This window comes from Notamacropus eugenii, chromosome 4 (assembly GCF_028372415.1).
Source record: "Notamacropus eugenii isolate mMacEug1 chromosome 4, mMacEug1.pri_v2, whole genome shotgun sequence".
Classification (NCBI taxonomy): Eukaryota; Metazoa; Chordata; class Mammalia; order Diprotodontia; family Macropodidae; genus Notamacropus; species Notamacropus eugenii.
The window spans coordinates 24,912,704-24,929,041 of NC_092875.1; the positions used below are offsets into that span (position 1 = coordinate 24,912,704).

Here is a 16,338-nt window from a genome sequence, read left to right on the forward strand (position 1 = left end):
TGTAGGGGTGGTGGTATTATGTGATAGAGAAGAGAATGCCATGAGCCAAAGTAAGAGGTAGCCCTTGAGGTCAGTGGTGGGAGGTAGAGCCTGCTGAGAGATGGACAGATGACCGATCCTGAGTCTCATTACAGGTAGAATGCAAGAAAGCCCAGCCAAAGGAGGTGATGTCGCCCACAGGCTCTGCAAGGGGGAGGTCCCGAGTCATGCCCTATGGGATGGATGCTTTTATGCTAGGCATTGGCATGTTGGGTAAGTGTGGAGGCACTCTTCCCTGAATTCCAGGTGGGAAAAGGTTTGGGAGGATTTCATAAAATCAGAGGCTGAAGAGGCACCTCCAAAACCACCAGGTCCATTCCCTCATTTGATTGACACAAGGAGTATGCTGAGACCCAAAGAAGGCAGGTGACTTATCTAAGGTCATACAAAGTGACAGGAGGGGTTTGAACCCCAGTGTCATGAATGCAAATCCAGGACACCCTGATTCCTTTTCCCAGAAGCCACCAGGGTCTGACCTAGAGCTCAAACACCTTCGTTTGCTGGCCACTCCTTCCTGTCATGCATTAGGGTAAGAGCAGCCAGCAGCCAGTAATCTACCTTCTAGAAACAGCTAGTAGGGTCTTCCCAAGGGTAGAGCTGGTGCTGCCCTCTGCTGGTCATCTTAAGATCTGCAGTCCAATCCACCTGTTCCCCCTTCATTGTGAAGACCCAATGCAGAAGACAATTGCTACGGTGGGAAGGGCCCCAGGTTTGGGGAAAGGGACTAGCCCTGTTTATGACTTTCCTTTCCTTGGATATAGTGCAACACAGTTGTTTGACTCAAGAGCTCAGGATTCCAGGGTTTGGTTTCTGCTTTGGTCCTGTCAGGACCCTGGAGAAGCAAGTGATCAGTCAGCAAGAATTTACTGTATGCAAGGGACTGGGCTAGGATCAAAGATACAAAACCAGTCCATTAGTAGTTATTAAGCACCTACTATGTGCAAAGGGCTAGGCAAGGGCTAAGGATACAAACCTAATGCACTAGCATTTATTAAGCACCTACTATGTGCAAAGGACTGGACTGGGGCTTACGATTTAAGTACCTTCCTTCCTAGTCACAAAAGAGCTTACTTGTAATAGACTGCACTCTAATGGAAAGAAAATGATGGACCTGCATCAGGAGAAATTTGGATCTGAGTTTGGGTCTTGGCTCTTGTACTTCCTGCCTATGGGTCTTGGTTTTCTCATTTGCAAAATGGACCTGATAATACTCATGCTGCCTACCTCACAGTTATTTTCAGGGACAAGCATTCTCTAAGCCTTAAAGTGTCAGAAAAACGTAAATGCTTATTGTCCCCGGGATGTTATCAGACCTGAGTCATAGAATCATAAAATCATGAAGTAAAGGCAGAGACCTTAAGAATCTCCACATCTCACCGCCTGTTATAGACGAGGTTCTTGAGACTCAATAAGTGTCACCAGGTCATAGAATTAGAGCTGGAATGGTCCTCACAGGCTTTCTAGATGAACCCTGTCATTTTACAGATGAAGAAACAGAGTGAGGTTCAGGGAATGATTGAAGACCCACCCCACCCCCCTACCCCACTTCACTACCTCAGCAAGGAAACAAGGAGGGCAGAAGAGTTGGCCAGTGGTCTGGATGAAATAAACCCAAGGCCAGAGGCCGAGGCCAGCTCACCCCAAGGTCTGCAGAAAAAGGGAGTGGAGGCAGCCAGGGTCTTCTAATCCCTACATTTCCATTAAATTACAAAAATTGATCTTTGAAACAGTCCTCTGAATAATAAATATAAAAGGATAGTGGGAGAGTGATTTCTCCTGGGACCAATTCTCTGTTGAATATTTTTGAAAAGCTGATTGGAATCCCAGCTTCTTGAACTACCTATGTGACCTCCAGTAAGTCACTTAGCTTTCCTGTGCCTCAGTTTCCCCATCTGTAAAATGAGTGCGTTTGGCTAGATGGTCCCTGGGGTCCTTCTGACTCTAAATCAACGATACTGTGATCCTCAGTCATTCAATATTCCCAGGCCTCAGTTTCTTCATCTGTAAAATCAAGAGATTGGACTGGATGGCTTCTAAGAGGTCCCTGTCATCTCTCTATTTGTGATCTTATGAATTTACCTTCTCTACCATCTTCTAGAAGGAGAAAAAGCAAACGGGATAATAGATATGGAAAGCATTTTATAAACTTCAGAATTTTGTATAAATTTTATTATTTATTATAATTTATTCATAATAATTCATTATTATTTATTATTGTTTCAATCATGCCAGACTCTTTTTTACCCCATTTGGAGTTTTCTTGGCAAAGATACGGGAATAGTCTGCTCATTTTACAGATGAGGAAACTGAAGCAAAGAGGGGGAAGTGACTTGCCCAGGGTCATATATCTAGGAAGTGTCTGAGTCCAGATTTGAACCCAGGAAGATGAGGCTTCTAGACTCCAAGCCCAGCACACTATTGACTGTGTCATCTAGCTTCTTCTATATAAATATTAGTTATTGTTAGTTATTATTAATTAACCGTTGAAAAATTCTGTCCTTAATATCTAGATTATGCAAGGAATTAGTAGAAATTGTGCAACACATTACTTCAGGCCCCAAAGGTGACTCAGTGTTTAGAGCGCAGGGCCTGCAATTGGGAAGACCTGATTTCAAAGCCTGTCTCAGACATTTACTACCTGTGTGACCCTAGATTAGTCACTTGCCCTTTGCCTCAGTTTCCTCATCTGTAAAATGGCACTCATAATATCCTCTACCTCCCAGTATCAAATGAGAAAACATAATAACCTATGTCATAATTCATGACCTGGTAGCTAGAATTTTACATCAGAAATTCCCTGTCTTTCATAACATAATAAAATACAAATCACCATCCTACAAATACAACCATTATCACCAACAGAACTATGCCAAGTCTCCGCTTTGGCTGAGAGCCCCAGCTCCAAGGACTGAGAAGCATCCTTTCTCCATGTAGGCTGCCCTGCTCAGACCACATTTAGAGCCTTATGTTCAGATCTCAATATTCTCATTTTTCTAAAAGACATCATTAAGCTAGAGTGTCCAAGGAGGGAGGCAGCCCACATGGTTTGCTCTGTATGAAGATGGGTTGGAGGAATCAAGGATATTGGGTCTGGGGAAGGAAATATTTGGAGGTAGAGACAGTATCCCAGTTGTCTATAAGTGCCCTAAGAAGATGGATTAGCCTTGTCCAATTTGGCTGGAAAAGGCAGAAACAAAAATTTAGGTTTGACAAAAGGAAAAGTTCGGTATGGTTAGAGGTAGCCCTCAGTGAATGAGGGTGTGGTCCCTCCCTCAAGGTTTCAGGCAGTAGTGGATTCCCCTTCCTTTGACGTTGGATTACTGGAGAGTCAGGTATGTGGTTTAGAGGTGTAGCCTCTGAGATGGCGCCCTACTCAGAGATCATGTGATGCTGTTCTGCTCCTTGGGCTGGGCCTGGGTAGCTTGGTTCTGGCAGTGAGCAGACCCTGCTAGGCTATGCCGGGGCTGATCCAGCCTGATTTACTTACAGGTTATCCAGGTTTCCAAGCTGCAACTTATGCCAGCCGGAGCTACACTGGCATTGCACCTGGCTATACCTACCAGTTCCCTGGTAAGTCCCACTTGGCAACCCCTGCCCTCTACCAGCATGTCCCAGCTTACTTGCTCAGGTTAACTGCCCTTCCATCCCCCAGGGTAGTGTGGCTTGGATGGATTATAAGGGGTGCATGGTTTGGGGATCTACTTGTTGGGAACTTGAAAGGCAGAGTATATCTGAGGAACAACATTCCTGTCTTCCATCTGGGGAAGAAGGTCCCTTGGGTTGGGATGCTAGGGGTGGTAGTGACCCTGCATGGTGCCCCTGCCTCCTGGTATTATGTATTCAGGGTTGTCACCTCCCCCAAAACAGGACATTGGACCTAGAGCTGGAATTGTTTCTAAGAACAAATTTATAAACTCAGCTTCGCCATTCATCTCCTTTGGATCCCCTCCCCAAAGTTGGAGGGGGCCTGTAACTATTCATTCCTGAGCTGTTGGCTATAGACATATTCAGTTGATTCTTCCCTTGCTGAAGGCCGGTGAGATCCTCAGCTTAGGGTGCTGAAATCCATCCTATGTCCTGGGGGCAGGTGGCAACTCTGTATTCATCTCTGGCTCTCTCAGTCTCTTTCCTTCTCCCTTGCCTGCCTGGGGGCCATCCTCCCCTGCCTAGGCTTCTGGACACTGTGCATGGACTGGTCTTGCTGTTGTGAATGTCCTTGTGTGTGTCTTTGCCGGGCCCTGCCCCAAGGGCCGCTCCACCTTCCTAAGTTGTTTTGTACATTTCCTTTTAGAATTCCGTGTAGAGCGGACCCCTCTCCCGAGCGCCCCCGTCCTCCCTGAGCTCACAGGTCAGTCCCTTGGATTTCCTACACCTCACAGGCTGGATGGGGAGAGAGAAAGGAACCCAGGGACCATTCCAGGGGCAGTGAAACTGGACACTTTAGCCCTGCCCTTATCTACTTGACCCAAGAGTATCTGAATGGGAACCCTCCCCTACTCCCTTCCCACTCCCAGTATAACAGGCATTACCTAGGAGCCAAGAGAATAGGCAGTCTCCTAAAGTGAGACAGCCTGTGGCAGTGACCCCACTTTTCTCCAAGGAAAAACTCTGGATTTGCTATATCTAGATCCTAATATTGTAGGGCTAGGGTCAGTCCCTATTGGAGAAGGAAAGTGATGGGAGCTATAGACTTGGAAATCCCATTACTCCATCTAGAGCATTGTAAGCGGAAAACCTGGGGATGTTATCCATAGTGTAGAGATCTGGGAGGTAAGGAGAGCCAGGAAGGAAGGGGTGTGTATGTGTGTATGTCCAGGGCGAGATAGAATTCAAGTGACTTCCCTGTGTGTGTGTGTGTGTGTGTGTGTGTGTGTGTGTGTGTGTGTCCACGGCGAGATAGAATTCAAGTGACTTCCCTGTTCAATCTATGTCCCTACCCACCCTCATACCCCACAAAGCTCTAGTCCCTTGGCCCCTGACCCTGTGTGAAGCTTGTGCGTGCGGCTGCTGCTTTCACATGACATCTTTCTTCCAGCTGGATTCCTCTAGGCTTTGGGGTGGGCAGGGCATCTCTGAGCAAGTAGCATCTTTTTTAAAAAAATGGATGGTGAGGGGGAAAGAGAGAAGTATGAGGGTGAGGAATGAGGAATCAGAGGAGACCAAGTGAACAGAATCTTCACTTTCCAGAACCAGAATACAGCCCTGTTTGGCTTGGTAGTGGACCACCCTAAGGGAAGTTTGAGTGTCACCAGGTTGTGGTCTTTGGTGGTATTCCCTGCTTTTCCGTCACAGGGAAGGCGTAATGTTAGTTTACCAAAAGAAGTCGTTGTCGTTTCAAAGGACTAACTCCTAAGACAATCATTTTTCAGATGGTGGTTCTACAAAGAAATTACAGATGGTGCTTTTAGCCATTTCCTCTCGCACCACCAACAATAAATAAAAGATCCTTGAAAAGACGTCAGTAACTATTGGCCCATCATGGCTGCCTTCTCATCTTTAGAAAACTTTTATGGTCTATACTCACATGTAGGAGGCATCTTTGATGAAAACATGAATCAGGGACAGACAAGTTTTTACAGATGATTTTCTTCCAAAGACCACATCTTTAAAGCCATATGATGGACCAAAAGGTGTAGAAGAAAGTAAGATCCTTCCATATCATTTGTTTTTGTGATGGGATTTCAATAGTGTAGGAAATTCAACTGATGCAAATTAGCAACTGCTGTACTATTTATAATCTTTTGAGAGTATACCCTCTGAGGCTAAACAGTTTGCTGTGGGGTCACGTGGCCAGCCCATGTCAGGGTGGGTCTTGAACCCAGGTCTTCAACCCAGGTCTTCATTATTCTGAGACAAACTCTTAATTCATATGGCCACATTTCATGCTCACACTCCCTAGTGTTTATTGGTTTTTAAATAAGAATTTAACTCCCTAGAACAAAGTGTAGCCTCCCACGTGCTCTTCAAGCAAGATTCCTCCTAAAAATATAGTAAAATCATGCAAGGTTGTAAGACAGATGCAACTCTGAAGTTAACTTTGTTCATTAACCCACTGCGTATTAATATCAATCAAGGTGTAAAACAGAGATATGGCCACTGAGAGTGTCATAGAAGATGTCCCGGACAGAGCCCAGATGAAATCCTTATTCCCTAAGACTCTAGGGGCAGCTGGGTGGCAATATGGACAGAGCACTGGTCTTGGAGTCAGAAAGACTCATCTTTCTGAGTTCCAGTCTAGGTTCAGACACTTAGTAGCTATGTGACCCTGGGCAAATCACTTCACCTTCTTTGCCTCAGTTTCCTCATCTGTAAAATGAGCTGGAGAAGGAAATGGCAAACCATTCCAGTATCTGTCAAGAAAACCCCAAATGGGGTCATGAAGAGTTAATCATGGCTGAAAAATGACTAGACAGCAAACCAAAAAACTCTCCAAATACTTCTGTTTGCAGATGAGATTTTACTAATTGTATGAAACCACCAAACTCTACAAATGGATGAAATTCATGACAGTGAAAAAGAGATTGATCTAACCATCCACACAGGAGAAACAAAATAGAAGAAAAGAAAGCTTTTTTTTTTTTCTTGTCCAGGTGTACCATGGGCACTGCCTTAAATCTTAGTCCATCAACCTGAACAGTAAGTAAGGTCAGGCATTTCGAGAGGGACAGGGAGTTGAAAGTCCAGATATGACTAGGTCAAAGGTTAGATTAAATCACTTTGGGGAAATTACATGGTATTTTCATTCATCCTCAACTTCTCACTGCTACAAAAGCCTGTCTCTTTAACACTCATATTCTGATGCTGAAGTACTGTCTAGCTCTAAATCTGATCCATGAGTCAAAATTACAGGTCATCCAAAGTGCTATGGGAAAACACATGGTGGCTGTAATTAGGTAGCAGGGAGTGAGCCATGAAGACTAACTCCTAAGAAGGCACCGTACAAGACAGAATCTCTTTCAAGTCCGACTTGCACTCTGGGACAAAGGAAGTTGGCCAGATAGATGTCTAATTCAATTCACAGACATTTATTAAATGTCCGTTAGGTACAAGACCTTAGGGTAAGTGCTGCAGTTAAAAAGACAAGAGATGGATCGTCCAATTAGTATTCTAGCACCTCTAAGCTATTGGAAGAACCAGAAAGAAGTCCTTGGGCAAATGTACGATGGAGGATTTGTAGAAGGATGGGAAAGAACATCTGATAAAATGAGAAGGCATTAGAAAGGAATGAATGAAGACCCACACCAATCCAAGAAGCAAATTCAACCAGGCCCAAGGACTAGACTTTTAATCTATGTGTATACCACTATCCCAAGATCCTGAACCATCTGGATTTGAAAAATGTTGCAGAAGAATGTGCCTGGAGCCAGAGAGGCCAATGGCCTGAGCATTGGGCTCTGTTGTGTAGTAGTGTCAGTGAGTCAACAAGCACTGGTTAAGTGCTTACTATGTACTGGTCCCATAGTAGGTGCTTAATAAATGTCTGTTGAAAGAATAAATGAATGCTAGAGATACAAAGAAAGGCAGAAAAATAGTCCCTCCCTCAAAGAGCGTGAAGTCTAATGGGGGAAACAACATGAAAATCACTTCAAGATTTGTACAGAGTAGATAGAAAGGGAAGGCAGCTGGGAAATCTGGGAAGTCCTCTAGGAGGTGAGATTTGAGCAGTCTTGCCAGAAGCCAGGGAAGCTAAGACACTGAGAGGAGGAGAGAAAGAATTCCAGACATGGGATGAACCATGTGAATGGGAAATGGGAGTGTCCTAATCGAGGAACAGAGAGGGAGCCAAAGGAGGTGGGTGGGGGAGTAGGTAAAAGATGGTTGCTGTGTTTGTCCTTCATTCTCAAAGAGAACCATGACATCAAGATGATGACATGACTTGCAGTTGACTTTGATTTGAGTGAGGGAGGGCTGTGCAAGGTCACACTTTCTCCTCCTGAGCCATCTGGGTCCAATGGCCTGATATTCATCAGGACGACTGGAGATGGCCCAGGATGCCATGTGAGACCCTGGGTAAAAGGAATGTAGAATACAAAGCCTGGAAAGGTTGGAGGGGGCCAAGTTATAAAGAGCTTTACATGCCAATCAGAGGAGTCACATTTCAGCTGGAGAAACTAGGGAGCCAGTGGTGGTTCTTGAGGAAGGGTGTAAACCACACTTGGAAAAAAAATCACCTTGGCAGGTGAGTGGAGAGTGGACTGAAATGGGGAGAGACTGGAGGCAAGGAGATCAAATAGAAGACTGTTGACTTGTCCAGGTGAAGGATGATTAGTGCTTAAACCAAGGTGGTGGCCAGGTGATAGGAAACTTGTTATGAAAGTAGAAATTATAAGATATGACAGGATATTTGGTTATTTGACTGGTAGATGGCATAGTGGAAAGGACTGAAAAGTCTGGAGGATCCGAGATAACTTTCTAGTTGTGTGGCCCTAGAAAAGTTACTTAACCTCTATTTGCCTCAGTTTCCTCATCCGTAAAATGGAGATAATCATTTACTATATTTATCATACCTTTCAGGGTTCTTGTGAGAAGCAAATGAGATAATGTTTTAAAGTACTCTGCATACTACATGCAAATATACATGCAGAGCCATATAAATGCTAACTATTATTTTATTATTATTACATGTGAGGTGAATGAGACTGAGAAGTCAAGGTTGACGCTGAGATTGTGGATTCAGGGTTACTGAGAGGAAGGGGGTGCTTTCAACAGTAGTGGAGAATTTCGGAAGAAGCGAGAGTTTTTTAGGTAAGATAATGAATTCAGTTTTAGACATGCTGAGTTGGAGAAGCTTCCGGGACATCCTGCTTGAAATGTTCAGAAGAGAGTTGGTGACTGTGTCTGGAGCTCAGGAAAGAAGCTAGGGGTGAATACAAAGTTCTGAGAATCATTTCTGTAGCGCAGATAATTCAATCCATGGAAGCCAATCAGATCATCAAGTAGAAAAATACAGAGAGAAGAAGAAGTCCCAGGACAGAGTCTTGGGGGACCCCCAGGGTAGCAGCCATGACCTGGAGGAAGAACCAGCAAAGACTGAGAAGGAGCCTCAGTTCAACTGATGGGAAAAGACACAGGAGAAAGTAGAATCACCAAAACCTGGAGAGCAGAGAAGAAGATGATGATGATCAAGGCTGTGCAGGTTGAGAAAGAGGAGGATGGAGAAAAGGTCTTTTGGTTTGGTAATACAGAGATCCCTAGTAACTTGGGAAAGGGCAGTTGGCAGTTGAACAATGAGGCCAGTAACAAAATCACAAAGGGTTTAGAAGAGGATGAGAGGGATAGAGCACCACCCTGTAGTCAGGAGGATCTGAGTTCAAATGTGACCTCAGACACTTACTAGCTGAGTGACCCTGGGCAAGTCACTTAATCCTGATTGCTTAAAAAAAAAAAAGGAATGAGAGGAGAAGTGGAGGCACAAATTTAGGGTTAGATGACTTTCTCCAAGAGTTTAGGCACAAAAGGGAGAAGAGATAGATGACAATAGTTAGCTGGGATACACTGATCAAGTTGAAGGTTATCTGAAGATAGGAAGATGTGGGCAGGTTTGTGGACAACAGGGAGAAAGTCAGTCTACTTGGCAAGAGACAAGAAGACCTGAGTTGGAACCCCACCTCTGACCCTTCTAGGGATGTCAAGGCAGCTTAAATGATGCAGTGATAGAGTGCTGGACCTCTGTATCTCAGGAAGACCCCTTAGTTCAAATCTTGCCACAAGATGTGACCCTGGGGAAGTCACTTGTAACCTCTGCCTGCCTCAGTTTCCTTATCTGTAAAATGGGGGTCATTCATATTTGTAATGCCCACCTTAGAGTGTTGCTGTAAGGCTCCAAAGAGGTACGTCTATAGACATACAAGTCGTTATTAGAAGTGGCAGCTGGGACTGGAGGAGGCACAAAGTTGTACCAAGCTTTGTGGAGGATGTACCCCATTCAACAGAGTCATTGCCTTGAAGTCTCGTGTAGTGTATGGTTAAAAGCTGCAGTGGTCAGACTTGGGCAATAGAGGGCAATCATGCCTCAATCAACAGTGGTCAGCCCCCAGGCTCAAGCCAAGAGGTGGCTTTCTCTTAGGATCTTTGGTGCAGAGCTGGGGCCAAGGTTTAACACACACACACATACACATGTACACACGCATCCCACAGATAAGGAAACTGAGGCCCAGAAAGCTTCAGTGATTTGTCACTGTGATCCCACAGTGATCCCACATGTAGTAAGTAGAAGAGTGAACCTGGTTCCTATGGCCCCAGATCCAAATGGACAGGATCAAATGAGATTGCACTTGTAAAAAGGACTTAGCACAGTGCCTGGATGGAGATATATAAATATGTATTTCTCTTCCCCCAGTACTAAATCCAAGAGGAATTAAAATCCAAGGTGCAAACCATTCATCCAAAATGTATTTATAAAACACCTACTATGTGTAAGGTGCAGCACACCTACTACGTGTAAGCAGCCCTGCACTGCATGCTTGAGGGAGTAGAGAAAAGTTCAGGTGTTTCTCAGTTAGGCAGGAGTCAGACTAGGGGGATAGTGCTAAGGCTAGGGTGACCATTAAAAGGCCTAACACAAACCCCCTCACTTTGCAGATAAGGAAACTGAGTTCTGGGGAGGTGTTGACTTGCCCATGTACCCACAGGTAGCAAGTGGCAGAGTGTGGGATCTGGTGTTCTTTCCGTTGTACCCTGCTGTCTTCCCTGATGACCTGCTAGATCCCTTCCAGCTCTGAGATTCTGTGAGTTAAGAGACATAGGCCTGCTTAGTTAAGAAGATTAGGTGAGCCCACAGAAAACCATAGGGCAGGATGCGATATACACAGCACCATGGGAGTCACAGGGGAGCATGGGAAGAGAATAAGCATTTATTAAGCTCTTACTGTGTACCAGGCACTTTATAAATTTCATCTCTTATTTGATCCTCACAACAACCCTAAGAGGTAGTATTAGATAATATTATTATCCCCATTTTACAGTTGAGGAAACTGAGGCCAACAGTGTCTAAGTGACTTGTCCAAGGTCACACAGCTACTACGGGTCCAACACAGCATTTGAACTCAGCTTTTCCTGAGTCTATCCACTGCACCACTTAGCTGCCATAGAGGAAGGTGAGAGAGATCACTGTGGGCTAGGGTGACCAGGGCAGTCTTCTTGGAGATGGTGAGATTTCAGCTGGTTCCATTTTGGGCAGGACCAGTAAAAGATACAGTGGACAGACCAGTCCATCCACCTTCAGCCCCTCTGTAGGGGCTCACTTTGACCTATTTCCCCACTCTGGAAGAAAGATGGGGACTCCCCTCTGGGAAGAGAGTTGGCCTCAGGCCCAATCTTCCTGATGCCCCCTTCAAGTACCACCTCTGGGGATTCTCTCTTTCCCTCCACCATCTGGATGCTCTTGCACTTCTGCTGTTCCCCAGGGAGGGCCTGGGCAGCTGCCCAAGATCCTGCCAGGACAGGGACTGAGTACTATGGGTCTGTGGAGGGGTGATGTTCTCTGGGAGAAGAGTGGTTTGAGGGAACGATGTCTTTTCTTTCAGCAATCCCCCTCACTGCTTACGGACCAATGGCCGCAGCAGCTGCAGCCGCCGCTGTTGTCCGAGGGACAGGTGAGATCAACTTTGGGGGTAGGGGATGAATGAATGAATGAAAAGCATGGAGTAAGTTCTTGCTTTATGCAGTGCACTGTGCTAAATGCTTGGGATACAAAAAGAAAAAAGAGAGGTGTAGCCCTCTCTTGGGGAGGTAGGGAGGTGTTTTCCTTCCCACTCTCGGGAGGGACAGAGGCATTAACCTCACTGAGTTACTCTGGTTTGGGTCTGGGGCCCACCTCTCCTCCGGGAGAAGTGGGCAATAGGGGGGTGGGGGCGGTGAGTGGGAAGGCATGGTGAATTGAGGAAGGGGCTAGCCTGTTGGGCTCTTTTCTCTGGGTTGCCAGGATCTCACCCCTGGGCGCTGGCTCCCCCTCCAGGTTCGACACCAAGCCGTACAGGGGGCTTCCTGGGCACCACGAGCCCCGGCCCCATGGCTGAGCTCTATGGTGCGGCCAACCAGGATTCTGGGGTCAGCAGTTACATCAGTGCCGCCAGCCCTGCCCCCAGCACTGGCTTCGGCCACAGCCTTGGGGTGAGTAGGCCAACATGGGTTCTAGCTTCTCATAGTGTTTTGGGGGGCTCTGGGGAATGTGGGACCCCACTTGAATTGAAGGAAAAGGGGGGTTGGAAATCCAAGAAGTTTAGATCATGCTCTTTGGAGAGGGCAGTACCTACCTTTCATACCTTATTGGTTGTGTTGATTTGTTTTTCCTAAAACTTATTACAAAGGTGGGTATAGAAGGGAGGGAGGAGGGAGGGGAGTCTTTGGGAAGGGATATAGAATATCAAAAAAGAGAATAAGGAAACATTTCCTCTCCATCCCCCTAAAAAAAAAAAAAAAAGAAAATGAGTCTTATTAATGAAGTGGTTATCATAGGAAAGAGGGCATCCTGGGATACTCTTACTGAACTCTCTGAGTCTGTTGAATTTGGAATTTTGGATTCCTCCTCTTTTAGGGTCCCTTGATTGCAACAGCGTTCACCAATGGATACCACTGAGTCAGGGGATCAAGGAGGCAGGAGGTAAGAAAGGACATGGAGCCTGGGAGGGGGTGTCAGGGCAAAGGAATAGGGCTTGCAAAAGGACCTGGGGGAGACCTGGAATCAGAGCATGTCAGAATTAGAAGGGACCCCAGAGATGTGGAGAGTGGCGTGCATGCTTCAGGGCATCTATTTCTAATATTTCTCCATCCAATTTGGAGTTATTGATTTCTGTTCAGAGGATGCTTGGGGGTAGGGGGCTGAAAGTGGAGAGGATGGTGTAATGGAAAGATCTTTGGACCTTGAACCACAGGTCCTAGGTTCTAATCACAAGAACGAGCATTGGGGGCTAGAAGGAAAGCCAAAGTCCATTTTACAGAGGAGAAAGCTGGGACCTAGTGCTCAGAATCACATGACCAGTAAAGTCTGAGGCAGGATTTGAATTCAGGTCTTCCTGACTCCCAAGTCCCAGCTTTCTACTGACTGAGCCCCCTAGCTCTGTGTAGCCATGAGCAAGTGGCCTCCCCTGTCTGGACTTTTGTTTCCTTTTCTGTAAAAGAAGTGGGGGGTGGGTCAGAATTTCTCCCCCTCCTTTCTACTCTCTGAGAATTCAATAGGGGATAGAGTGCTGGTCTTAGAGCCAGGGTTCAAATTCTGTTTCTGATATTAGCTGTCTGGAGCCTCAATTTTCTTACCTGTCAAATGGAGATAATAAAGCCTTGTCTCCTAGGACTGAGACTCTGCCCTTTGCAGACTTCAAATCACTAGACCAACCATTATCTGGGGCAAAACCAAGTGCTTTTATTTTACAGTTAAAAAAAAGGGAAAATTATGGATCAAGTGGAATTGATTTGCCCAGGGCCGTACAAGCTAATTTTTGGCTGAATAGGGATTACAACTATAGGCTGCTTGTGGGGAAAAATTGGAGAGTTGGAGAATAAAAATGTGAGGGAAAAAAGAGAAAGGTGTAGATAATCTCAGAGCCATAGTTGGACATTTTGACACCAGAGGCAGAAAACAACATTCCATTTTATAATTCATGGTGTGAAAATAATACCAAAAGTAATTAAGATGAAGTTAGTTGTACAGGAAGTATTGCATTCTTATAATGATTTCTAAACTTTACACCCGATAAATTTCAGTACCCTGGGACAGAGGCCCATCCCCCAGCCCTAGTTATGACTCTAGATTGTCCAGGTCCTAGACTCTAGGAGCTGGAATTCAGGGGAGAAACTTGTTGCTATTTAGAAAGGAGGAGACTGGGCCTCAAGAAAGGAGGGTAGGGAAAGGCTGTTGGTTGGAGAGACAGACACAGTTGAGGAGTTGGGGTATAACTGGTTCTCCTTTCTGTACTCTCTTATACATCCCCCAGAGCCCTCACTGGCAGCTGCCTGAGGACAGTGAGCTGCAGGACCAGCCCAGACGAAGGGGAAAGGGGAAGGAGAATCGTCTCATCGCCCTGTCCCCTTGCCCAGCTGCACACTGCCTGCAGACTGCCGGGTTCCCGCCCACCCTGCTCCACCCCTTCCCCTCTGCCTCCCAGGCCATCCCATGGACTTCATCTCACTGCCCTTACTAACCTCCCCCCTCCCTTGGCCACCCCCATGCCCTTCCCTCGGCTTCTATTTATTTTGGAGTAGATGGTAGCCTCCTGGTTTTCTCCCAATGGGTTTGCCCCCCCTTCCCTTTCTGTCTTTGCCCCATCCTGTAGGTCTCCTGAAATGGCTCACGTGCTTGTGTTTAGCTAGGATGATGGCGGGCAGACGTGCAGGGCCCACTTTGGGGCTCCCGCCTCCCTCCTGCCTTTCTGTTTTATTGTTTTGTTTGGTTTTTTTAATTCGATCTCTTTCCTTTCTTCTTTTTCTTTTTTTTATGACCAAAAAAAAAAAAAAGAGAGAGAAAGAGAAAGAGAGAGAGAAACATTTTTAAATTGTTTCTTGGTTTGTGAATGTGAAGCTCCGGGCTGCAGGGTGGGGGACCAGGGGTGCCCACACCGATGAGAGAACAAGTGTATATTTTGGTCTGTGGCAGCCCAGGCTCTGGCCGAGCAGGGCTAGGCTGTGGGGTTAGGTTAAGCCCTGGAGATGTCTGTCTCCTGTATGATATTGTAAATACTATGAGGTGAAGCCCCCCACCCCTCTCCGTATTCCTTGCCAGGGTGGGGGAGGGGCCTCACCTCACCCCACTCAGCGGACCCCTCTGTGAACCCCCTCCCCACATGGTTACTGTAAGATTTTTGTTAGGGCCTCCACTTGGACTGGGAAAGGAAGGTGCCCTCTCTCTCACCCTGGAGTTCAGGGGGAATCCTGTGGGTTACCCACCCCCCACCCCTGCTCCAAGCCCCAACATCTGATGGAAGGGAGGGGGGCTTCCCACCTTGCCACATTTGAAAGGAATTAACTCTCTAAAGGACCTTCCCCCACCCCCAACCCCTCAATAGGCTGGACCCTCATGTTTCCGGCCCTGGGCTTACTGTGGGGAGGTAGGTGTTGGAAGGGGTATGGGTGGGTGACTCCAGGGGCAAGCAAAGAGCTTCTCAGGGATCCCCCACATTCTTTCACAGCAGCCTCCCACCTGGACAGGCCATGTGGTTATCGTCAGAGCCCCTTGGCAGCCCTGTGGGCCTCCCCCACCCCCAACTCCCTCTCTGCCCTGGTGCCCACTCCAGCACCTCCATCAGGGAGAGAGGGCACCAAAGACCTGACTGCGGTGGGAGGATGGAGGCTTGATGGTTGCTCCCTCCTCCACCCCAACTCCCGCTCCCCAGGGAGGTTGGACAGGTCCAAGGCTAGGGGTGTCCCACATGCCCCTTCTGCCCAGCATCCCCCAGCTACCTTTGGAGAGTTCATTATCAGTGTGAGGTGCTTAACCTGTTAGTGCTGAGAACACAAAGCAATAATCTTTGTTACTGAAACGCGCGGCTGTATGTCTTTTTTTTAAAAAAAATATTTCCTAATAAAAGAGAAGCTACATTTTATTGGTTTTTATTTTTGATTTTCTACACGTCTGAGGGGAGCCCCTGAGTGGTTCTACCTCCCCCCTCCCCATCCTTCCCCACCCCAACCCCTTTGTTCCCCTCTCCTCCCTAGGGCTTGGGGCTGGGGCCGGAACTGTGTTCTATGACTCATTCCTGGTTTTTTTTAAAGATGTTAAGTGGTGTTTTGAAACCAGTAAATTTACCACTCTCTGGTATCTGTTCGCTCCACATCTGTAACCCTCTTTCCAAGATTTTTCAGTTTTAAATTCCTAATAAATTATTTGAAAATGGTGCTGGTCTGTGGCTGTAATTCTTCTGTGTGACTTGGAGTGAGAAATGGGTTCCTCAGGACCACCTGCTCTTCCTCCTTCTGTCTCCTTGTCTTGAACCCGGAGAGGCCCCAAAAGGCATGGGATTGAGAAGCACTCTTGGGTCAGTTTTGTGTGTGAATGAACACTAGCTGTGTTCATTTGAGAAGTTTCTTGTCAGAGAGTAATCCTCATCTAGCCATTCATTCATTTAATAAGCATTTATTAAGCTCCTTCTCTGTACCCTTTGCTGTATCAAATCCCAGAGATGCACAGGATTATAGACTTAGAGCAGGATGGAAGTCCTTAGAGGACATCAAGTCCAATTCCATCATTTTATAGGGGAAGAAAATGAGGCAGGTCCAGAGAGTTTAAGTGACTTGCCCAGGGTCACACTGGGAGTGTCCAAGGTGGGTTTTTAGACCCCAAATCTGAATTCAGTGCCCTGCCCATTA

General features: G+C 46.4%; 1 protein-coding gene across 4 annotated transcripts in view; it reads left to right on the forward strand.

Annotated features, from left to right (window-relative positions):
• Positions 1 to 15,866, forward strand: part of MSI1 (musashi RNA binding protein 1) — a 31,260-nt gene extending 15,394 nt beyond the window's left edge. Inside the window, exons 9-15 of one of the 4 annotated variants that reach the window (XM_072600273.1) lie at positions 135 to 252; positions 3,529 to 3,609; positions 4,331 to 4,387; positions 11,565 to 11,633; positions 11,963 to 12,150; positions 12,575 to 12,640; positions 13,971 to 15,866. In XM_072600273.1, coding sequence (XP_072456374.1) covers positions 135 to 252; positions 3,529 to 3,609; positions 4,331 to 4,387; positions 11,565 to 11,633; positions 11,963 to 12,150; positions 12,575 to 12,616 — 555 coding nt within the window. In that variant the 3' untranslated portion in view covers positions 12,617 to 12,640; positions 13,971 to 15,866. The remainder of the gene's footprint in view (positions 1 to 134; positions 253 to 3,528; positions 3,610 to 4,330; positions 4,388 to 11,564; positions 11,634 to 11,962; positions 12,151 to 12,574; positions 12,641 to 13,970) is intronic. The other 3 variants (XM_072600269.1, XM_072600271.1, XM_072600272.1) reach the window with 3 other exon arrangements.
• The last annotated feature ends 472 nt before the right edge of the window (positions 15,867 to 16,338 follow it).